The 22,507-nt window shown below is 37.3% G+C and overlaps 3 protein-coding genes and 1 pseudogene across 4 annotated transcripts; all 4 read left to right on the plus strand.

Moving 5' to 3' along the window:
- On the plus strand, window positions 1-4,093 carry LOC122333125 (annotated as a pseudogene).
- Window positions 4,094-5,750: 1,657 nt separating this feature from the next.
- On the plus strand, window positions 5,751-9,371 carry LOC122333120 (GTPase IMAP family member 4-like). The gene is made up of 3 exons (XM_043230626.1): window positions 5,751-5,859; window positions 7,090-7,731; window positions 7,852-9,371. The coding sequence occupies exons 2-3, from the start codon at window positions 7,092-7,094 to the stop codon at window positions 8,805-8,807; spliced, it is 1,596 nt and encodes a 531-aa protein (XP_043086561.1). The 5' UTR covers window positions 5,751-5,859; window positions 7,090-7,091; the 3' UTR covers window positions 8,808-9,371.
- Window positions 9,372-12,587: 3,216 nt separating this feature from the next.
- Window positions 12,588-16,367, plus strand: LOC122333121. Of its 2 annotated transcripts, XM_043230627.1 has the most exons (8): window positions 12,588-12,943; window positions 13,027-13,341; window positions 13,445-13,768; window positions 14,308-14,343; window positions 14,876-14,947; window positions 15,445-15,507; window positions 15,651-15,731; window positions 15,818-16,367. In XM_043230627.1, exons 1-8 carry the CDS (start codon window positions 12,883-12,885, stop codon window positions 15,865-15,867), a joined length of 1,002 nt encoding a protein of 333 aa, XP_043086562.1. In that variant the 5' UTR covers window positions 12,588-12,882; the 3' UTR covers window positions 15,868-16,367. The 2 variants fall into 2 exon arrangements, with proteins under 2 accessions (XP_043086562.1, XP_043086563.1); XM_043230628.1 differs by lacking the exon at window positions 14,876-14,947.
- A 2,436-nt stretch (window positions 16,368-18,803) lies between these two features.
- LOC122333122 lies at window positions 18,804-22,468 on the plus strand. Its single transcript, XM_043230629.1, has 10 exons — window positions 18,804-19,038; window positions 19,122-19,436; window positions 19,540-19,860; window positions 20,397-20,432; window positions 20,871-20,999; window positions 21,286-21,345; window positions 21,510-21,596; window positions 21,773-21,801; window positions 21,913-21,981; window positions 22,096-22,468. The coding sequence occupies exons 1-10, from the start codon at window positions 18,978-18,980 to the stop codon at window positions 22,162-22,164; spliced, it is 1,176 nt and encodes a 391-aa protein (XP_043086564.1). The 5' UTR covers window positions 18,804-18,977; the 3' UTR covers window positions 22,165-22,468.
- The last annotated feature ends 39 nt before the right edge of the window (window positions 22,469-22,507 follow it).

Genomic DNA, 22,507 nt, shown 5'->3' on the forward strand with positions numbered 1-22,507 from the left:
CTGACAAAATAAATGCTAATATATAAAGCCACTGTGATTTTTGTGGCAGTCGTCTAAACAGATCACAGAGCTCTGTTGATCGTAAAGCAGGAAGCTGCATGGAATGTATGCCTCATCAAGTCCAACCAGTTTCTGAGTTTTTCCTCTGTGAGGACATCACAGCTTTTTATAGCTCGCAACATAGTTTCTTGCTACCTGAAGTGATTTACTGAGGTAGAATTGGGTGAAGATGGATGATTCTGGCCGATTACCCAGACAACCCGGTGAGTATGTTAACACATAATACGACCATAAGCTTTCAAATAAGTGCAAACCGTTCATATGGATTCATTACAGTACTGTTGTGTCAAGGAGAGGAAATATCTTCGCCGGATTACACTTACTTTCTTGGTTCTTATTAAGATGGCAAGAATAAATAAAAGAGGGGGGTTTCTAGCTTGCCATATGTTTCGACCTTTTAAAGGTCTTTAAACTGTGGTTTGTAGTTTTTCACTTTTCAAATGTCAAAACACGACGTGAGTCTCCTGAAATGTGTTATTTGCGTATTGCATTTATAGTTTCTCTTTCATTTGAAAGCCTCCGCAGCAGACACACACTCCTGAAAGACCAATCGCTTTGCAGATTGTGCTCTTTGTTTTTATATTATTTTATTTCTTTGTTTATTTTGAGAGACCAAACTAAAACATAATTGTTTTGGACTCCTCCAGGAAGGATAGGAGACCAGCCACTACTGGAGAACGATGAGAAGATCCTGGAGGGAAACAGAAACCAGAACTTTTTGAGGTTAAGGACTGCTGAAACAACAAACAATCCATTTCTGGGTAAACACTGACTTCAACCATTGACTGAATATTTATATCTAATTAATAAAGACACGTAACTCTATGAAACTCTATAAAGCACAGTTTAATAAAGTGACAAGAGGCCTAACTGTGGATGATATCAATTGCTCCCCTCTCAAGGATTACGTCCCAGTTTTCGTAAACTGACTCGTAGGATAAACCAATCACAAAGTGAGTATTATTATTATGTTTATGATGATGATGATTATTAATAATATCTCATTCATTTTGTTTTGTGCTGATTTCTGATTGACAACATTCCTTACAAGAACTACTCAAAATGACAGAGACCAACTACAGCGGCCTTGTGACTAGTTTACAATGACTGTCTGATTACAGAAATGACAAAAAACAGCACACATACACACACACATTGTGTTTCCATGTTTTATGGTGTAATGTCTTTATTCTGTACAGACTGTATGTGTGATTGTCTTCTTACAGGAAACTACTCACGTTTTTACATTCTCAAAAAATTAAATGCTGTATGTTTTATAAGTTTGTTTCCTCATGGAGACCTAAAAACAACATTTATTGGTATTCCTATCCTTGTGGAGACATTTGGTACCATAATGTGATAAATACCACACACACACACACACACACACACAGTCTCAAACTCTCCATTAATGAATATCCTGAGCTTTAAAATCTTCCATAAAAATGCCTTGGAGAGTCTCCTAAAAATATTCCACCAGAAATGTTTTATGGGGACATCTATAGATTTAATTATTTTATACTCAATATTTGATCCCTTAAGTCTAAACCTACCACTAAACTAACACAGAAAACCTTTTGTAAAACATCACAGGCTCAGAAATGACTGTTATAGCTTTTTGTAATCTGCAGAGATGTGTTGTTTGGAAGCGATCATCAACTAAATCTTAAACTGTGCCTGACGTCTCTAAATGTGCTTCTCAGGGTCGCTGAATTCCTCTGGAAAGCAGAAGCTGAATCTCGTGCTGTGTGGATGTGATAGCACCCACAAGGTCTCAGTGTCCAGACTTTTACAGGGGAAAAAGATAAAACGCTCACGTCAGAGAGCTCTCAGTGAAGAGTGTGTGAAGAGAGAGGAGAAGATACATGGACGTGTGCTCAATCTGCTGGAGCTTCCAGCTCTTACTCGGCTCTCAGAAGAGGAAGTGAAGCGTCAGACGCTCAGCTGTGTATCTCTCTGTCATCCTGGAGTTCACGTTTTCCTCCTCATTGTTCCTGCTGTTCCACCTAATAATGACGAGAGAGCAGAAATAGAGAAGATCCAGAAGATGTTTTGTTCCAGAGACCATTTCATGGTGCTTTTCACAACAGAGCTCGTTATTAATAAAAAAATTACTGATTTTGTTGAATCCAACCCAGAATTTCGGAAGTTAATCAGTTGTTGTGAAGGTCAGTACAAAGTGATGGGCTTAAATGAACCTGAAAACTCAAGACAGATCCCAGATCTACTGGATTATATAGAGAACATGAAAACTGAACCCTATTCACTTCAGATGTATGTGAACGCCCAAGAGAACAGAGTCAGACAGGAACTGGAGGAACAGCTCAAAAAGACATGGAAAATAAAATCAAAGAGCTACAAGGTCAAGGTCAGCCTGAAGGTGAATATATTCATTTTTGTGGTGTGTGACATCTTCATGAAGTAGTTGCTCTCGCTCTCATTTAAGCAATTTGGAAAGTGCATAGAAAGAAAGAGTAAAAGTTTAATTTGCACAAAGGACGACTGTATTTGTTCAGTGCTACACGACCCCATTGTTTTCAATTGTTTGTCTTATGTGTTATATGAAACATATTTCATTCTTTGTATTTTACAAGTATAAGTGATTTTATAAATACTGTATAAACACATGTATTTAATGCAAAAACTGAATACAAAAACACATAAACACTATAAAAGTAAAAACAGGCAGAAGTAGGTAGGAGTATCCCCAAAAACATCAACCGCGGAGGCATATTCTTCTTTCTTTGAAGGCTTTTCCAGTTTATTTTCCTCTCGAGGTGCATGCTTTCTTTCTTTGTGAAATCTGCGTTCGCTAACTTTTTGTCGTTCTGTTCAGGCGCTGAAGGTGGAGCAGATGATCTGGAGTGTTTGAGGATTGTGTTGATCGGGAGTACAGGAAGCGGAAGAGTGCAACAGGAAACACTATTCTGGGAAGAAATGAATTTCACAGCCGAATGAGCCCAGATTCAGTGACGACTGCTTGTGAAAAGAGACTTGGTGAAGTGGATGGTCGATCATTAGCTGTGGTTGATACTCCAGGACTGTTTGACACATCACTGAAAAACGAACAAGTGGCGGAAGAAATAATGAGATGCGTTTCACTGTCGTCACCTGGACCTCACGTGTTTGTCATTGTGTTGAGTTTGGGAAAATTCACCAAAGAGAAGGTGGACACTATTGATCTGATAAAGAAGATCTTCGGTCCAAAAGCTGCTCAGTTCAGCATCGTACTCTTCACTAGAGTAGATGAACTTGAGAACGAGTCCATAGAGGATTACGTGAAGAGAAGTAAGTCTGCACAACTCAAGAAACTGATCAGAGATTGTGGAAATAGATTCCTGGTTTTCAATAACAGAGAAAAACACGACAAAACTCAAGTGATTCAACTGATAAGCATCATAGAAGAGGTGAAACATGCTAATCAGGGTCGATATTTCACTAACAGCATGTTTGAGGAGGCGGAGATATCCATTAAGAAGAAAACGGAGGAAATAATGCAAGAGAAAGAAAAAGAAATTCAGGTCATGAAAGATAGGCTGCAACAACAGCAACAGAAACATGAGAAGGATAAAAAAGACATGATGAGGAAACATCAAGATGAAGCCAGAAAACAAGCAGAAGAATTTCATAAGTCGACAGAAAGAAAACTGCAGCATGTTCTGGAGATCACAGAGATGCTTCAAGAGCATCAAAAACACTCAAGGCACTATGAAAAATTGTAAAAATGTTAAAAAGAAGAGGAAGAAAAGAGGATAGAAAATCAAATAAAACAATTCAGACTAAAGTTTAAAGAGCATATTTGATGATTATGTATTACAAAATTATATTAGCCTATTTGAAATGTTTTGTTACCTGATGCTAACTGGCTAGCTGATGCTAACTGGGAAATTTTTAAATATAAAATTTAAACTAGTTATACTAGAATACATATGATGGAAAATCAAAGGATTTGATGCTGTTTATTAAATAACAGGTGCTGCCTATCTACAGGCCCTACTGTCCTCATAGCTGTGATGTACAACAGTTATGGGTTACAACTGGGCTTTTAACAGTTTTAGCTCTTGGAATGCAACGTTCATCAGGGGAACCCTGCCAAAAAAATGTGTATTTTCCCGTACGTGAACACAAGTTTGAGCAGCAATTGGGCAGGCTTTGTATTTACCTGAAATGCTAAAATTGTGTGGTTTTATATGCAACACACTAATCTCACTGTTAAATTATTATGATCACCGCTGATGCACCATGAGCAGAGAGTGCTAACCTCAGACACTATACTGAGACATTATATAAATATTTATGTTCTACATTTATAATGATGTGTTTTATCAATAGTTTCATCAGTGCTGCTAGCTGTTATTTGGGTTGAACAGTGTAACAGCTGTACTTTGGCCCCAGCCTCGGATGAAGATTAAACTAATCCACAAGAATTCCCACATTACTGACCAGACTGACTGTCGAAAGGAAACAAAAACAATCTTATTAAGAATTAGAGAGGTTGAGATGTTGATGTTTTATATGAAAATGTATTTTATTGTAAATCGTAAACGCAACACATTTTTTATGAGCTGAACTCAGACAAAGGGCCTGTTTGTCTCCAATATTGTTCACAAATCTGTCTTAATTCACCTGACGTTTAATTGTACGAGACCTGGCAGCTAACGTCATTTTTCCTAAGATCCGAAGCCTTTCAATCTGAGTCATGATGGAGTTTTGTCTAGTGGCTGAAGCCTTTCAGTCTAAGACATGACGCTTTTTCAGTTTATGATTGAGGTCTGAAGATGTCCTAAAATGTACAGCGTACAAAGGATACCCCATGCATTAGATTATTGTGTCTTGCACACATTGCAGCAGCCAGAGAAACAAACAGAAAGCGTCATGGGTCAAGAGTCCAACGAAATGAAACATTAACCCCCATAATGTCGACTTTACGATATCATCATATAAATCTCTGTAATTACCATTGATAACTTATGTAGATGTTCGTCAGGACGTCAGTGAGATTAGCAAAGAGCTTATTCATTAACATTTACATTTCATTATTTAGCAGATGCTTTTATTCGAGGAGAACAACAGAAGCAATCCGACCAACGAGAGACCAACGAATGCTACGACAAGTCTCAGTTAGCCTAGCGCAGTATGTGTAACTGAGATAGAATAGAAAAAACTGAATTAGAATTAGAATAGAATTAGAATAGAATAGAATAGAATAGAATAGAATAAGTGGCTAGTATCAGCTGTTCAGGTGTTAACGAAAAAGATGTCTTTGAAGATGTTTTGTCTGTTCAAGTCCACTATAATAAACTCATGGAGTGAATGAGGTTGTAAAGTGTGATTCGGTGACAGTTTCTGAGTGTTGACTCTCAACATTAATAATTTACTGTATTATGCAATAGTAGGAAAACAACAGATACACCCAGAATGCATTGTATCATCGCTATATATTATGGTGTTAACAGAAAACAGTATGCTACTGTTAGAATTCATTTTTACATTGTGCTTTTATTTGCTTGCTTGAATTACTGTTTAATTTATGTGAATAACAATAATGTGAATAAAAGAGTTGATCTTTAACATCTTCAAGACCGAGCACCAATCAGGAGCCTCCTCTCACAGTAACAAAGTGCAGCATTAACTGAAGTGAAAGTAAATCTAAACCTGGCAGCTGCTGCTCTCTCAATTTTTTTCTTTGTTGCGTGTGATTTATTACTATTTTAAGGTTTTGTTTTCTGTGAAATATCATCCTTGTCTGGAGTCACTTTCGACTATCGATTAAAGATCTTCAGTCTTCCACACCTACAGGTAAGACACATTTCTCCACACAGACTCAAAGACTTTATTTTTTGTTGCCAAACTGACTTCTCTTCCTCGAAGTATCTTCCTCATGTTTTTTACGACTTATCTTTCATTACCCGAATTTCTTTTTCTTTCTCTTGCATTATTTCCTCCGTTTTCTTCTTAATGGATATTTCCACCTCCCAAAAAAGTGTAGTTTGATTATTTAATATAATCCATTCCTGTGGTGCACTTTAATCACTGTGCTCTGAAAAAAACATTTGTAAAAATTAAAGCTATTTTGGCTTTAGTCGAATATTACTTATAGAATATAGAATATTACTTGATGAACTAATTAGATGTAAGTTGCATTACCATCAATGTTTTTTATTACATTAGAGAGGACTTTAATGTCATTTTAAGGTCATCATTTTTTTATGACATCAATTTTTTTGTTGAAATTATTATTGATTACTCTACTTTGCTCTTTAATTGTATTTAATCTCATAAATCGTATTCCTATAACACATTGAGTCTCACACCAGCCGGTATACAGACTGAATAATATCCTAGACGTAATATCCTCATTCTAGAATAATTGTATTAGTTCCCATAGATCTATACACACTTAAGATAAGACTATATCTAACCAGAGGTCATGATCTTTACTATAGAACCAAGTTGATCAACTTAAAGCTGCAGTCCAGAAAACTTGTGTATGCCACAAGCGAGTACATTTTCCAAACCACGTTTTTGGCTTGTCCTGAATCAGTGCAGTACACCTTTAAAAAGTGTTTACAGACTATCCAGACTGGTTCGTGTAGCCCAGTACCTGAGAGATTTGTCACAGACATAAATAGAGAAGTAGCTCCGGCTGCAGTGTTCACAAGACACACATTTCTGTTTATTAACCGCTAGAGCAGCAAAAGTTACGCAATGGAGCTTTAACTTCTTCTAAGTTACTTTAAATAATGCTGTGATTTCTCATATATGCTTAGTTAGACTGTAGAAGTAAAGACACCATTATATTTTAAGTAAACATTAGAACTGTCTGTAAAATGAACCCAGGATTTGCGCTACTCAAAAACTAGCCAAAAATTATTTGAAATAAACAAATTTAAGAGCCAGTAAAATAACCTAGTTGGCTAAAAATAACTTACGTTTTGTTTGGGTTTTTTTGGAGTCTGTATTGTGTACGCATGGCCTGCATTGACCTGTGCTAATTTTGATCTTATTCCATCCATACGTCACTTTCAGAGATGTCAGCGATTAGTCCAGTTGATCCGGTGATCCGGATTCTTCTGATGGGCAGATATGGTTCTGGGCAAAGCTCATCAGGAAACACCATACTGGGAGAAAAAGTGTTTCAAGTGAAGAAACACGAGACTGAAGTGTGTGAGGGTACGACGCAGATCGGTGGAAAGCATATACAAGTAATTAATTCTCCAGATCTGCTGGATCCAGATCTGAATACAGAGCAGCTGATGGTGATGAAGGAGAAGCTGGTCTCTCGATGTTCAGCGGGTCTCAGTGCAGTTCTGCTTACCGTTTCTCTAGAGGAACCTTTGGAAAATGAGGAAGAGACCCTGGATTATACCCTGAGTTTATTTGGTCCTGACGTTCAGAAATACATCATGATTCTGTTCACACATGTAGATGAACTGGAGGAGCTGGATCAGACCATTGATGGATATCTACGGAAGGAAAGCAATGCAGATGTCCAGAAACTGGTGGATGAATGCAGAGGAAACTTTCACTGTTTTAATAATAAGAGTAAATCAAACTATCAAGTAGAAGAACTAATGCAGAAGATCGAAACAAAGCTGAAGAAAAATGGGGGGAATTTTTTTATTGAACGAATGAGGAGGAGTGACAGCAAACGAGATCCCCCTGTCATGTGTAAGTTGTGTTTTATTATTATAAATAACACGTATGATGATTTGTTCATAACTAATATTTCATTGCATTTCTCATGTGAGAAGATCCCTGAAGTATGTACTGACTTGATTTGATCTGTAGTTTCAGGAGAGTCTTCATCAACAGATCTAGATGATATTGGTGTGATTCCGTTAAAAAAAGACCAGATCAGACTGGTTCTTCTGGGAAAAACCGGATGTGGGAAAAGTGCTACTGCAAACACTATCATCGGAAGAAACATGTTTACATTTTCAGCTAGCTCAAAATCTCAGACCAAACAGTGTCAGTCAGAGACTAGAGTGAGGTTTGGTAAAAAGATCACAGTGATCGACACGCCTGGATTTTATGATACTGAACTCAGTAAAGAACAGGTTCAAAGAGAAATAGTGAAATGTGTAGCATTATCCTCTCCTGGACCACATGCTTTTATTATCATCATTAGAGTGGGTCGATTCACCGAGGAGGAGAAAAATACAGTGCAAAATCTCAAAGAAGTGTTTGGAGAACAGATGCTAAAATACACCATGATCATCTTTACCCACAAAGATCAATTAAAAGAGGAGAAGAAAACCATTGAGCAGTATCTGCAGGATTGCGATCCAGATCTCGGAAAACTCGTAAGAAGTTGTGGAAGTCGATTCTTCTGTCTGGACAACAAGTCTGCCAGTTTCCCACAGTTCAAAGATCTGATCAGTAGAGTCGAGAGGATGGTGGCAGAAAACGGAGGGACTCACTTCACCAATGAACTCGTTGAGAGAACAGAGAGATGCATTCAGGAGATTCAGAAACAGAAACGGCGCGAGAAGGAAAAGCAGTATAAACAGACTCACAGACGGCTCCATAAAGCAGAATGGAAGAAAATATGCTTTAGTTTAGCTGAGGAGTCACGGTGGGAAGCGCAGCGATCATTTTCTGATATAAACTTGCACCTCCTGGGAAAGGGTGTAAAACTGACGGGCGAGGAGGGAGCGAACGCCACCGAGGAGGCCGAGACCCGAGGAGTCCATCACTTCAGAGCAGTTATACATGCACTCAGAAAGATGTGCGCAATTCAGTGAAAAAACACAATTATCAGACGCTAAGAGAGTCAATCCATCTCAAGTTGTGCAGTGAAAGGTACTTGACAGTGTAAGCAGTTGTTTTCTTTTGAAATGAATTCTTCAAAAGGCAAGAACTTAGGAACTCTAGCAAAGACAGATGCCACACAATAATGCCGTGAAGTTAATCTGGGGAAGGTATCTCCAAAACCAGAAAAAACACATCTCCTTGCTCATTTATGACCACCTTCTCCCCTCTGCATCCTCTTTCCCCCAAAAGGCTTCACTCAAAGTTCATTAAGAGTCATGTAATCTTGTGAACCTGTTGTTTTCACTTCAGTTTTGGTACGGTTTTAAGGGTCTCTGTGTGATTGGTGTCAATTTCAGAGTAGTGAAAAACTGTCACGTCTTTGGATCCTCATTGTATCATTGTGTTCAGGTGTGTTTGAGTTTTGTAAATTAGGTTGTGTATTTAATTCAGTTTGTCCGACTTGGTCTTTAATTTGTGTGGTTTTTGTTCTGTCTGCTTGCCTCTATAATATTATTTTGTTCACTTGAAGAGGATTAAATACTGTTTAAAAGATTGACAGAGATCCAGCATTCCGGATATGTACGGGAAGATCGTTCCACCAGCCAGGAACAGAGAACGAGAAAGTTCTGGAGAGTGATTTCGAGCCTCTTTGAGATGGTACCACGAGGCGTCGCTCGCTAGCAGATCTCAGACTTCTAGAGGGTGTGTAGATTTGTAATAGTGAGTGGAAGTAGACCGGTGCAGAGTCTGTGGTTGTTCTATATGCAAGCATCAGTGCCTTGAACTTGATGCGAGCTGCAATCGGTAGCCAATGTAAGGAGATAAAGAGAGGTGTAACATGGGTTCTCTTGGGCTCATTGAATACCAGCCGTGCTGCTGCATTCTGAATCATTTGTAGAGGTTTTATTGTGTTTGATGGAAGTCCAGCCAGAAGAGCATTGCAGTAGTCCAGTCTAGAAATGACAAGGGCCTGGACAAGTAGCTGTGCAGCTTGCTCTGTTAGAAAGGGCCTGATCTTTCTGATGTTGTGTAGTGCAAACCTGCAGGATCGAGCAGTCTTTGCAAAGTGATCTTTAAAGGTGAGTTGGTCATCAAGGATTACACCAAGATTTCTGACCGAGGTTGATGGGGTAATTGTAGAAGAACCTAGCTGGATGGTGAATCTATGTACAGAAGCTTCTAATAATCAGCATGCTACAACTTTACCTGACTAATAATAAATTGATTGAATATTTGAAATAATTTTCCTCTAGTAGATAACTGTGTAGTGGTACCGCCGCAAATCTGCATTCAGGACAGATCGTATGAGCACAGATGGAGGAACCATGAGGGAAGCACATGATGGCGTCTGATTTTGATTGTCACTTGCTTAACACGCTGAAAATAAATGTTTTGTTATGAATATGCAGATGCAGCTCACAGTTATTATAACCACTCTGGGAAACACTTTAGGATATTCTTCAGCTGTTAATGAATGGCAACACTTTACAATAAGGTGTCTTTAGTTAACATTAGTTGCACTGCATCCATAATGCATTAGTAAATGCTGAAATTAGCCTTAACGAAGATTAATAAATGCTGTAGACATATTATTCAGTTAATCTTAGTTAATATGATCTAATGTTACTAACTAATGTTAACTGATGAATCTTATTGTACATCCTGGAGAACTTTTAAGAACTACAGGTTCATAATTAATGTGAATGATGCATAATGAACATTCATTCTAAAATTAGGATAATGGTAACCCACTATGATGCAAATATCACCAAATCCTTCTAAAGGAACCACTAATTACTTGGATCAGTATTCTGAAGTGGACTCATAACTAATATCAGACGACGTCATTGAAAGCTTTTGAGATTTAAGGTTTTGGATAGTAATGAGCGTTACTATATCCTTCTGAAGAAACTACTAGTTATTTGGATCCATATTCTAAAGTGAAGATCATGGTAAGTAGTGATTACCAAATCTAGCTAAATTAATTACTACGCAGAACCTCAACAATGACTTAAGTAGTTACAAGAGGGATATCATGCTTTTCACATTAGAATTCTAATATCAAATAATTAGTCAAAATGATTTGATAGATTAGAAAGATGTAGTAACACCTGACTAAGTAATACTTTACAAAACTCTCAAAAAGCTTACAATGATTTCAGTCGTTACTAGGATGTTATCATAATCTTCACTAAATAATTTGGAATCTAAATAATTAATAATGCCCTTTGAAGTTTTTGGTAATACTTTTAAGTCACTTATGGGTTACCATGACCTTCACTTTATGTATTATTCATATTTATTGCAAACCTGTATACAGTTGTTCTTAGTAGTTCTTAGGGAGGTATTAAAAAAAAATATAATAGTTATTCATATATTCAACTAAGCACTATTGCTTATTACCTGATTAATCAGAATGTCTGATAGTAATAGATACTAGAGTGCTTATATTGAGTTACTCGCATGTTCTTGTATAGTTATTCATTAATAATGTTACTCCACTCTGCACCCTCTGAGTAAAGTTCAGTATGAATCAATCTGAATGTTGTAGCCTGCGTCATTGCATCCCCTCTTTGGAGTAAAATCGCTCATTTAGCGTATACGAGTAAAAATGTAATAAACATGCACATTTCCACAAACATGCCATCAACAGAGTGGTCCAAGTATGAAAAAAGTACAACAAAGGCTGGGAAAAGGAAACACAGCTTTGGATGATCAAAGTAAAGCGGTGTGCAGATACTACGCTCCTTCACACCTGCAACTTATAACTTATCTGCAGCTGTGTGGGTTTCTGTGACACTCTTCACTCAGTCTTTCTGCCAAACAGTGAGTGAAACCGCAGTGACTCCGCCCACTGTGACATCATGATGAACAGAATTGTTTTGTTAAAAAAAAAAACTTTAGTCATAGTTGACTGAGAAAAGCTGCATGCAGCCGAAGAAGAAGATGAGCAGGGAACTGAATGCGTGAGAATTCACAGCATCTTGAGAGATGATCTCAGCTCTACTGGTCAAACACGTCTCCAAGATACAGCAGTGACTTCATCTTTAAGGTACATAGTTCACATAGTTGTTAAATGAGAAAACACACACATCATATATATATATGTAGTGGTGGGAGGAGCCAACGACAGACACAGTGGGCGTGGCGTCAGGCCTCGGAAAGACTTTTTATGAACAAAAATATACAAAATAATAAAGTGTCCAGGGGAAAGAGTGGCCAGGTCAGGCAGTGCTCCAGGGGGAAGGGTCCAAGTAAGGGGCGGAGTCTGGCGGCAGCACGCGCTCCCCTCTCTGGTCCGGGGCGCGAGGCGCGGCGGCTTCTTCTTCTTCGCTTCTTCCTCCGGTCGGCAGTCAGAAGGGATAAACAGCTCGGCATCCTGGCCCGTCAGCGGTACACGGGTGCAGTCTTAGCCAGGACTACGGAGTCCGACAGCGCGCTTCTCTGGCGGCGGGGCGAGTCCCTTCACGCTCCCTTCCTGGACCCACGAGGACACCAGCGTGCATTCACGGGAGAAGAGACCGGTCTCCGTATTTAATACCATGCCCCTCCTCTTAGACACGCCCACTCCCGTCGGGAGCCTGGTGAAGGACGGAGTGATGATGATAATAAAGGGAAGGGGCAGCCGACTCGTCACAGTATATATATATATATATATATATATATATATATATATATATATATATATATATATATATATATATATATACACACACACACACACACACACACACACACACACACACACACACACACATTACAAAAAGCACCTCTACAAAAATAGGTTTTACTTTATTCAACAATTAAACAAAAACGTTTTGGCTGTGATGTCTTAATGTAAAATGTGGAACATAAAAAGAAGACGATTTGAGAAATGTCTATTTTCATTTAAGTACTTATTTTATACAAAGTGGATCAATTGTAACGAAAACAGTCTTCTTACATGTTTTGTCGTGGAAGTGATATAGGTTTAAACACTCAGAGATCAGAGGAAGTGAACGAACACAGGAAGAGCTGAGAGTATTTAAAGAAAGAGTTGAAGAGGAAGACTGACAGAAAGAGAAGATGTCTGATAAGTGTGATCTGTGTCTGCTGGGACTCATCTTTCTCTCTTCACTTCTCACAGGTAAAGACATCTTCTGTTTCTTATTCTTTATGTTCTCATTTATTAATATATAATATAATGATGAGTCAGATGTTGTGTTTCAGGTATCAGTGAAGTAGATGATCATGTGTTCATCAGTTCTGGAGAAAATGTCAGTCTGTCCTGTAATAATGCTCTTCATGACTGTACATCAACTGTATGGATATATAATAACAGACATTCAGCATCAGTTGAACTGATTGCTGGAGGAATAAAGAAGAAAGACACAGAGAGACATGAGAGACTGAGTCTGGGGTCTGACTGCTCTCTGAACATCAAGAACATCACAGAAGAAGATTCTGGACTTTACACCTGCAGACAATATGTGAATGGACAACAACATGGAGCTGATGCTTGTGTTTATCTGCATGTTCTTCAGAGTAAGTTTATGATTATATAATTACTTTAAAAGTAACAAATTCTTTGTTTATTCTCCTATAATTACTGAAGAGTGTGTGATGTGTGTGTCATTTTGTCTTTCAGTGTCTTCATCATCTTCATCATCCTCACAGACTGAGATCAGTGCAGACTCTGTGACTCTCTTCTGTCAGCTGTATTTATATTCATATACTAGAGACTCTTGTGATTGGATCAGTTCTGAGAGAATTGAGGTGTTCTGGGTGAATCAGGCTGGTGTTAAACTGAAGAGATCAGACTCCAGAGATCAGATATTATTCTCATCAAATCAGTGTATCATCAGACTGACTACAACACTCCTGAATGAAGATCTCAACAGAGAGTGGAGATGTGAAGTTACTCACAGAGATCAAGTCAAGACCTCAGTCACATACACTGTCAGGAGATCAGGTGAGAAAACAAGCTCATGATATTAGTAACACTGAGGAATATTAATATTGAAATATTATGTGTCCTTCAAGTCAGACAAAGACTCAGATGCACCTCAGATGAAATCCATTGAATCTTTACAGAAGTGTGTCTTAAAGGACCCATAATTAAGCGCTCAGCTCAGCATTATCTCAGTGTGTCATGGGTCTCTGTGGGAGAGATGTTTTCAGATCATCATGAGGTTACACTATCATTGGCTCTCCATGACGTGTCTCTGTGTTGTTTGTAGAGGTATAAAGGTCTGGTCTCAAAGACTTGGGTTAAGATTGTTTGAAGGATGACCTGCTAACATCTCTAACCACAAAAGCTTCTCTCAGTCTGACAGAAGAGAAACTCAAAGACCTGCTGAAAACCTGTGAACCACAGTCGAGTTTAACAGAACAGAAAGTGCTGCTGTAACTAATGAGGGGCTTTAACTTTATAAGTGTAACATATGTGTAATATAATGATCAGAGTTTATATATGATTGTCATATTCTACTGTCTGATTCATCTTTACAGCTCGAGCTGAAACAACGACAGCAGAAACTTCACGAGGTACAAAACAAACCTTCACTGTCTTGAGTTTTACTGCATCCCTCTTGTTCTTCTTATTTAACAGATGCATGTCATCACCTGATTTAAGAGTAATTTTAATCAAATAAAGGGATTGAAATTAGCTTTTAAATTATGAATTCTTGAGCAAAGAAAGATGTTAGTTCAGTTATTTTGGGCTTTTAAGGAGTTTATGTTTTTTGTGCAGTTTTCATAATTGTACTGATGCATTGATTAACAGTTTTAGTTTTTCACTGCATATTATCTCTGAGCTTCATGAGTCAATTTATTGATTGCCACTCTTTATACAAAGATTATTTCATCCTGTAGATCCTGCTTTCTTCACGTATGATGGCTGTTTTCAAAATAATGTGTAGTTTTGACAGAAGGGCATACAAGCCATTAGAAGATAACACAAGATAACACAAGATGTTGAATATGTTACAGTGTATTTCTGGCCTTTCTTAAGTCTTAAAGAAAGTTAACAGCTCCACAGAAAAGGTTTCTACAGATGATGAACGTTCATCTTTTATAGCTCCAGATTCAGTGACACAGATTCCAGTCAGCAGCTCAAACTCTGAGAAGAAATCAGGAGAAACTCCAGCAGGTTCATCAAACTCTCACTAACAGCAGTCTCTAACAGACAGGTTTAACAGAAGTCATCTACAGAAAGTAGTTCTTCAGTTAGATCTGTCAGTGAAGCTTTGGCATATCCATATGGACAGTATTTTTACACTCTTTCTGATTCATAAATATAGAACTGTTAGTATAATTGCACCATAACTGTAACACTCAACATCCTAAAATACAGCGTACAGATGAGAAGGGAACAAACTTCATTTCAATAATATTCCAGTGGTGTACAAAGTCAGGTACAGAGCATTCCTCACATCTAAAATCTAATGTAAACATATTCTTTCATTGTATGACAATAATAAAATTCAGGGTTAAATCTTAAATGTAGAAAATAATTGTTTATTAAAAGTCTTAGTGAACAGTTCTCAGCGCATCACTGATATAAACTGATAGCAGATAACAGTTTGTGAAAGAAATGATGTCATGTGTTCACTGACGAATTATTTTTCTATTTACATTTTGTTTCAGTTGTAACATTCAGTTCAGAAACAGCACCAGTTTCAGACACTGAATCAAGATCTCTGCATCGAGGTGAGTTTGTACATCATCGTAGTATGGTGAATATGTGTCTGTATTGTCAGAGGTACGATAGTTCATTAATACTGAAACAGTCTGCAGTGCTTTGTGAAGAATTGTGATGTAATTGTGTCTATCATCTATCATCTTCTCTGCAGTGATTGTGATTATTGTAGAGTTTGCAGTGTTTGTTGCTCCTACTGTGATTCTTCTTCAGATCATCTGTATGAGAAGAACTGGTGAGGTTTGAGATGATTCACATTGATCTGGAACAATCTGTTAACACGAGAGCTCAGGAAATGATATGTTTTTAATTATTTTCCAGAGAAGAAGAAATCACAGCACCGAGAGGAAATAGTGATGAATACGAGATAAGAATGAAATACTCTTCTCATGTATCCTCGTGTCAGTCCTCAGTTACTTGCATGCAGTTTAGAAAGATCTTTACTAGCGCTCCAAACTGTATAGAAAATCTAGAATATTAAATACAAGAAAAGCAGAGCTGAATAGCATCTGATTACATATAACCTGGATTACATGATCAGATTAAAAAAAATAAGTACTTTGTAACACCTAGCCCTCACCCGAGTACTAGCTGGGCTTACCCTCTGCTTCTTCTGCCTTCATTTCCTGTTTAGAGGCCTTTATAACCAGAGGCTTTCCAAGTATTCCCAGTATTACCTGCCTTACAGAGAGTTCTCTGTCTTCCCCTCTTGCTGATCTTGTGTTTGATTATTGCCTTTTTACCTGTTTTAAGACCTTTGGATTTTCCCTTCTGTGTTGTTTGCTGGATTGGATTGATGACCTTCTGACCTTCTGCCTGCCTTCATGTTTATGATTGTTGTCTCAGCCCTAAATAAACTTCTGCAAATGGTTTCAAACACAGCCTCCGTGTCCTCGTCACATACTTGTAATTAGAGTAAGTTACATTTTAAAATATTTGTAATCAGACTACAGTTACTTTTTGTTATAATTGCGTGATTACAAAGGATTCACACTATAGAAATAAATTATTAATCATCTATTGATTCGCTCTCATTTTCCTTTTTCATCTTTGAAATTTTCCTTTCTAAAATATATTTTTGCTTAAACATATTCAGAAAGTCTTATAGTTTTGAGGACGTTCCTTGGTGAGGTTCTACACTGCATCAGACCACTGGATTTATCATTTAATTAATTTGTTAGCTTTTTGTTAAACTCACAAACCCCCTGCAGTTCCTTCACAAACACCTTGATTTAATGTAATATTTAATATACTTAATGTTGTTCATTACAATGCATTTAATATATTTTCTTACTTGTATTTTTACATCTTTCTGGTATCCTTTTTAAGAATCAAAGTGATTAGGGCAAAAGTAATCTAAACGTAATCTAATTATATATTACCTAAAATGTATACTGATCATATTTTCTTGTGTAATTTGAAATCAGTAACAGATTATTAAATGTGAACTTAAATACGCAAGTAATTCACCCAGCTCTGAACAAAAGCATATTTAATAACCATAAATCTTTATTACAGAAACAATGATGTAAATACATTTTTGATTTCTGACGCTGTCACTCAGTCTTTCTGCCAATCAGTGAGTAAAACCGCATTGACTCCGCCCACAGTGACATCATGATGAACAAAATTAGGCTGCATGTCCACCACCGTTTTTTTTGTTTGTTTGTTTCTTTAGTGTTCTGTTTAAAATACTTCAGCAGTTTGATCTAGTAAGAGATAAGCTATATTAACTTGTTTCAGCTGTACTACAGGCGGTAGTCCCACCCCTCCTCCACTGTGATTGGTTGGTTGTCTAGAAAGTGACAGTGATGACGGACGAGTGCAGCGTTTTGTTTTACGGAACGTTCTTAAGATCATTCTTCAACTGACAACTGAAAAAGTGAGGGAAAACGTTTTGGTGGACACTAGACTCATTCTGGTAAAGATGCTCAAATTATGTCACGGGCTGCGTCTCAATCTTGTTCAGTCGTACGGTCACTGATCAGGGAGTCGGCCATTTTAAAGACCGTCTCAACCGTGATGTGCACTGGAACGTTTGCTTCCTGAAAAATCCCACAATGCATTGCAAAAACTATAGAGCATCGGCTCTCATCATGCTTCCTTACCAGAAATGATGTCACATTTCTGAAGCGTGAAACATAAACCACAAGAGAATGTGATAAATATAACGACACACGGTAGAAGATTCGAAAAGAGGGACAGTTTTTTAATAAATCAACATAACGATGTGTTTAAAGAATAAAAAGTAATATGAAAATTAGATTGGTCCTGTGTGTTTATTTTATAATTCTAGTGATGACGTTCTACTATGTTGTTCGTTGATGCTGCAAGTAATCACCTCACTGGACTTGGAGTGATATCTGTCCCAGCATGCATTGAGCCAGTGAACTTACCAGGGACTGATCTCGTGTTCACCATCGACTGATTCAAGAGCTCGGGAGATAACGGATTGAGAAGAGCAACTAGTTAACTGAAAAAAGCTGCATGCAACAGTTCACTTGAAGAAGAAGAGTACCAAGAAACTGAATGTGTGAGAATTCACAGCATCTTGAGTTTAATCTGGTTTCAGGGATGATCTCAGCTCTACTGCGGAAAACAACAGCAGTGACATCATCTTTATCTTTAAATCAGAAAACATATATACATTTATACAATACATTATAAAGAAGTAGCTCCAGAAACCTCTCATGTCTCAGGAGCTTTATTAATTTATTCATGTCATATAATGTAAATGGACTCAAGTAGTGAGCTGTTGACCTGAATCATGAAAGATGACCTGCACAGGTCTGGAGCAGTGTGTCACGTCTGATCATTTTGAACATGTTAATTGTTCATAAATTTATAGTTAAAACATGTTAAAACATGTTACCAAATAACAAGATTCTTGATTAAATGTAAAGGTTTTACCTGGATTTAAATCAATCAATGAATGTGGTAAAAACTGTTAATTATTTGATGAGTTCAGATAAAGGTTTAACTTCAGTTTATTAAAGGGTCTGAACTAATGTCACTGTTAACTGAAAACATGCAGCAGAATCAAGAGGAAGTGTCCTTCACAGCATCTTCAGTCTAATCTGGGTTCAGAGATGATCACGGCGGTCAAACACACATCTCTGAACATCAACACTGAGATCACTCTGAAACACTGCTATAATTAATACTCTGTTTTAAGTTATGAAAGTGTAGAACTGCTGTCAATCATCTCCACTCTGAAATAGATGGAAAACATGATGGAAGGACTTTATAAATACAAAGTTTGATTTTATAATCTGCACTGCAGTGTGACGATCAGACAGAAATTTCCTGAATATGATGTTAATTCAACACTCGTCCATCATGCAGTGATATAGAGTTAGTCAGAAGCAGATCGTGTCAGGAACAAACACTCAGTGTGTAGATCAGAGGAAGTGAACGAACACAGGAAGAGCTGAAAGTATTTAAAGAAAGAGTTGAAGAGGAAGACGGTCAGAAAGAGAAGATGTCTGATAAGTGTGATCTGTGTCTGCTGGGACTCATCTTTCTCTCTTCACTTCTCACAGGTAAAGACATCTTCTGTTTCTTATTCTTTATGTTCTCATTAATTAATATATAATATAATGATGAGTCCGATGTTGTGTTTCAGGTATCAGTGGAGTGGATGATCATGTGTTCATCAGTTCTGGAGAAAATGTCCGTCTGTCCTGTAATAATGCTCTTCATGACTGTAGATCAACTACATGGAACTATTATAACAGACATTCAGCAGCAGTTGAACTGATCGGTTTAGGGATAAAGAAGAAAGACACAAAGAAACATGAGAGACTGAGTCTGGGGTCTGACTGCTCTCTGAACATCAAGAACATCACAGAAGATGATTATGGACTTTACAGCTGCAGACAATATGTGAATGAACAACAACATGGAGCTGATGCTCTTGTTTATCTGCATGTTCTTCAGAGTAAGTTTATGATTATATAATTAATTTAAAAGTAACAAATTCTTTGTTTATTCTCCTATAATTACTGAAGAGTGTGTGATGTGTGTGTCATTTTGTGTTTTAGTTTCTTCATCATCTTCATCATCCTCACAGACTGATATCAGTGGAGACTCTGTGACTCTCTTCTGTCAGCTGTATTCATATACTAGAGTCTCTTGTGATGATTGGATCAGATCTGAGAGAATTGAGGTGTTCTGGGTGAATCAGGCTGGTGTTAAACTGAAGAGATCAGACTCCAGAGATCAGATATTATTCTCATCAAATCAGTGTATCATCAGTCTGAATACAACACTCCTGAATGAAGATCTCAACAGAGAGTGGAGATGTGAAGTTACTCACAGAGATCAAGTCAAGACCTCAGTCACATACACTGTCAGGAGATCAGGTGAGAAAACAAGCTCATGATATTAGTAACACTGAGGAATATTAATATTGAAATATTATGTGTACTTAAGTCAGACAAAGTTGTGACTGTGCCTCAGATGAAATCCATTGAATCTTTACAGAAGTGTCTCAAAGGACCCATAATTAAGCGCTCAGCTCAGCATTATCTCAGTGTGTCATGGGTCTCTGTGGGAGAGATGTTTTCAGATCATCATGAGGTTACACTATCATTGGCTCTCCATGATGTGTCTCTGTGTTGTTTGTAGAGGTATAAAGGTCTGGTCTCAGAGACTTGGGTTAAGATTGTTTGAAGGATGACCTGCTAACATCTCTAACCACAAAAGCTTCTCTCAGTCTGACAGAAGAGAAACTCAAAGACCTGCTGAAAACCTGTGAACCACAGTCGAGTTTAACAGAACAGAAAGTGCTGCTGTAACTAATGAGGGACTTTAACTTTATAAGTGTAACATATGTGTAATATAATGATCAGAGTTTATATATGATTGTCATATTCTACTGTCTGATTCATCTTTACAGCTCGAGCTGAAACAACGACAGCAGAAACTTCACGAGGTACAAAACAAACCTTCACTGTCATGAGTTTTACTGCATCCCTCTTGTTCTTCTTATTTAACAGATGCATGTCATCACCTGATTTAAGAGTAGTTTTAATCAAATAAAGGGATGGAAATTATGTTAAATTATGAATTCTTGAGCAAAGAAAGATGTTAGTTCAGTTTAGTCTGTCATTATGTGTTTTAGATTATTATTATTTTTTTTGTTCTTTTTCTTATGTAGTTATGACAGAAGGGCTGAACTGTAAAAGCCATTAGAAGATAAATCATAAATCATCTTTAAAAAACAAAACAATGACATTTAGATTGACTCAGATAGACTATTCTGATTTGTTAAATATGTTACAGTGTATTTCTGGCATTTCTTGAGTCGTGAAGAAAGTTAACAGCTCCACAGAAAAGGTTTCTACAGATGATGAACGTTCATCTTTTATAGCTCCAGATTCAGTGACACAGATTCCAGTCAGCAGCTCAAACTCTGAGAAGAAATCAGGAGAAACTCCAGCCCCGACTTCTACACAAGACTCTTCAAACTCTGAGAAGAAATCAGGAGAAACTCCAGCAGGTTCATCAAACTCTCACTAACAGCAGTCTCTAACAGACAGGTTTATGTAGCCGATATGAATTCTTTATGAGCAATAAACAAAGACATCAGATAAGATGAATGTTATTACTTCAATGCTTTATATATATATATATATATGTGTGTGTGTGTGTGTGTGTAGTGTTTTAGCTCCATTTCTATTATAAACTGCTAACGGATTTTATTCTGTATTACAGAAGTTTGCAGAATATTTCTTAGTGATCTGTTCATGCATTACTTTATGATTTTATTTCTATTCTATTTTAAGTTATAACATCAACAGAAACAGCACCAGTTTCAGACACTGCAGCAAGATCTCTGCATCAAGGTGTGTTTCTACAGGATCCTCATCAACCCCCAGAGATCTTCTTCATGATAAATGAGGATAGTTTTGCTCTTAACTGTGTCATTCATCATTTTAACTGTAGATTGTGATTTATCTATATTTTGATAATCAGAGTAATGCTGATTATTGTATTGTCTGTCTCTCAGGGATTGTGATTGGGATTATTATCAGCGCTTCACTCGCTCTTCTTCTTCCCGCTCTGATTCTTTGGCTGATTTGTAAAAAAAGGGGAGGTGAGTTTTTAGACTTTCTCATACTCCGTTACAAAGAGTCCAGAACATCTGCCCTAGCATTTATAGATATTTAATAGAAATGTATTTATTCTGCTGCACTAGAAATCTTCTGGACTCTTTCAGAAATCAATTGGTTTGTGTTTGATCTTAACTGTTCTCATGCCGTTATGTTTCAGGTGTCAGAAAAATGACTGAAGACTCTGTCGTGAGTTTTGTAGATTGATCTATGAGTTATTTATAATCATAAGCTCATGTTTACTCATCCTGCTCCTTCTGAACAATGTGGTGCATTTGTTGCCTCTTCACTGGAGTTTAGGAGCAGACAGATGATGTGACTTATACTGAAGTTACTGTGTACAATAAACACAGAGCCAAGAAGAAGAAGGTGAGCAAACACTTCCTCAACACACTCTGTGTCAGTTTTATTGTCTGTAGTTCTTCAGTTCAGACATCATTCTGTAATAATTGTGTTAAAACACTGACTGTGATGTTGATTCAGGTTCGCTGTGATGATAAAGTGACTTACGCTTCCATCGGAGAAGTTCAGGAAAACTGCAATGAGCTTTAAGCATCGGTGAACAAGAGCCATCTCAAATCAGACAAATAATTATTCATAAAACACATATTATATAATTGACTAAATACTTTCAGTGTCTTTTACATCTTTTTAGTCATTCAAGTCAGTTTATATCATATGTCTTTATTATTAATTCAGTGTTTTGTGTTTGTAGTATGTTTTATTTGTCAATTATAAAACAGTTTTATAAACATGTATGTATGGTGAAATACATTTTCTAGCATGTCAAGATAAATCTTTTTATTACTGGATCTGTGGGTTTCTCTGAGTATCAGTTGATTTAATAAACGTTAGTTGAGTGGACTGATGGAGTTTAGTAATAACTGCTTCAGTT

The sequence above is a fragment of the Puntigrus tetrazona genome, unplaced genomic scaffold, assembly GCF_018831695.1.
Source record: "Puntigrus tetrazona isolate hp1 unplaced genomic scaffold, ASM1883169v1 S000000181, whole genome shotgun sequence".
Lineage (NCBI taxonomy): Eukaryota > Metazoa > Chordata > Actinopteri > Cypriniformes > Cyprinidae > Puntigrus > Puntigrus tetrazona.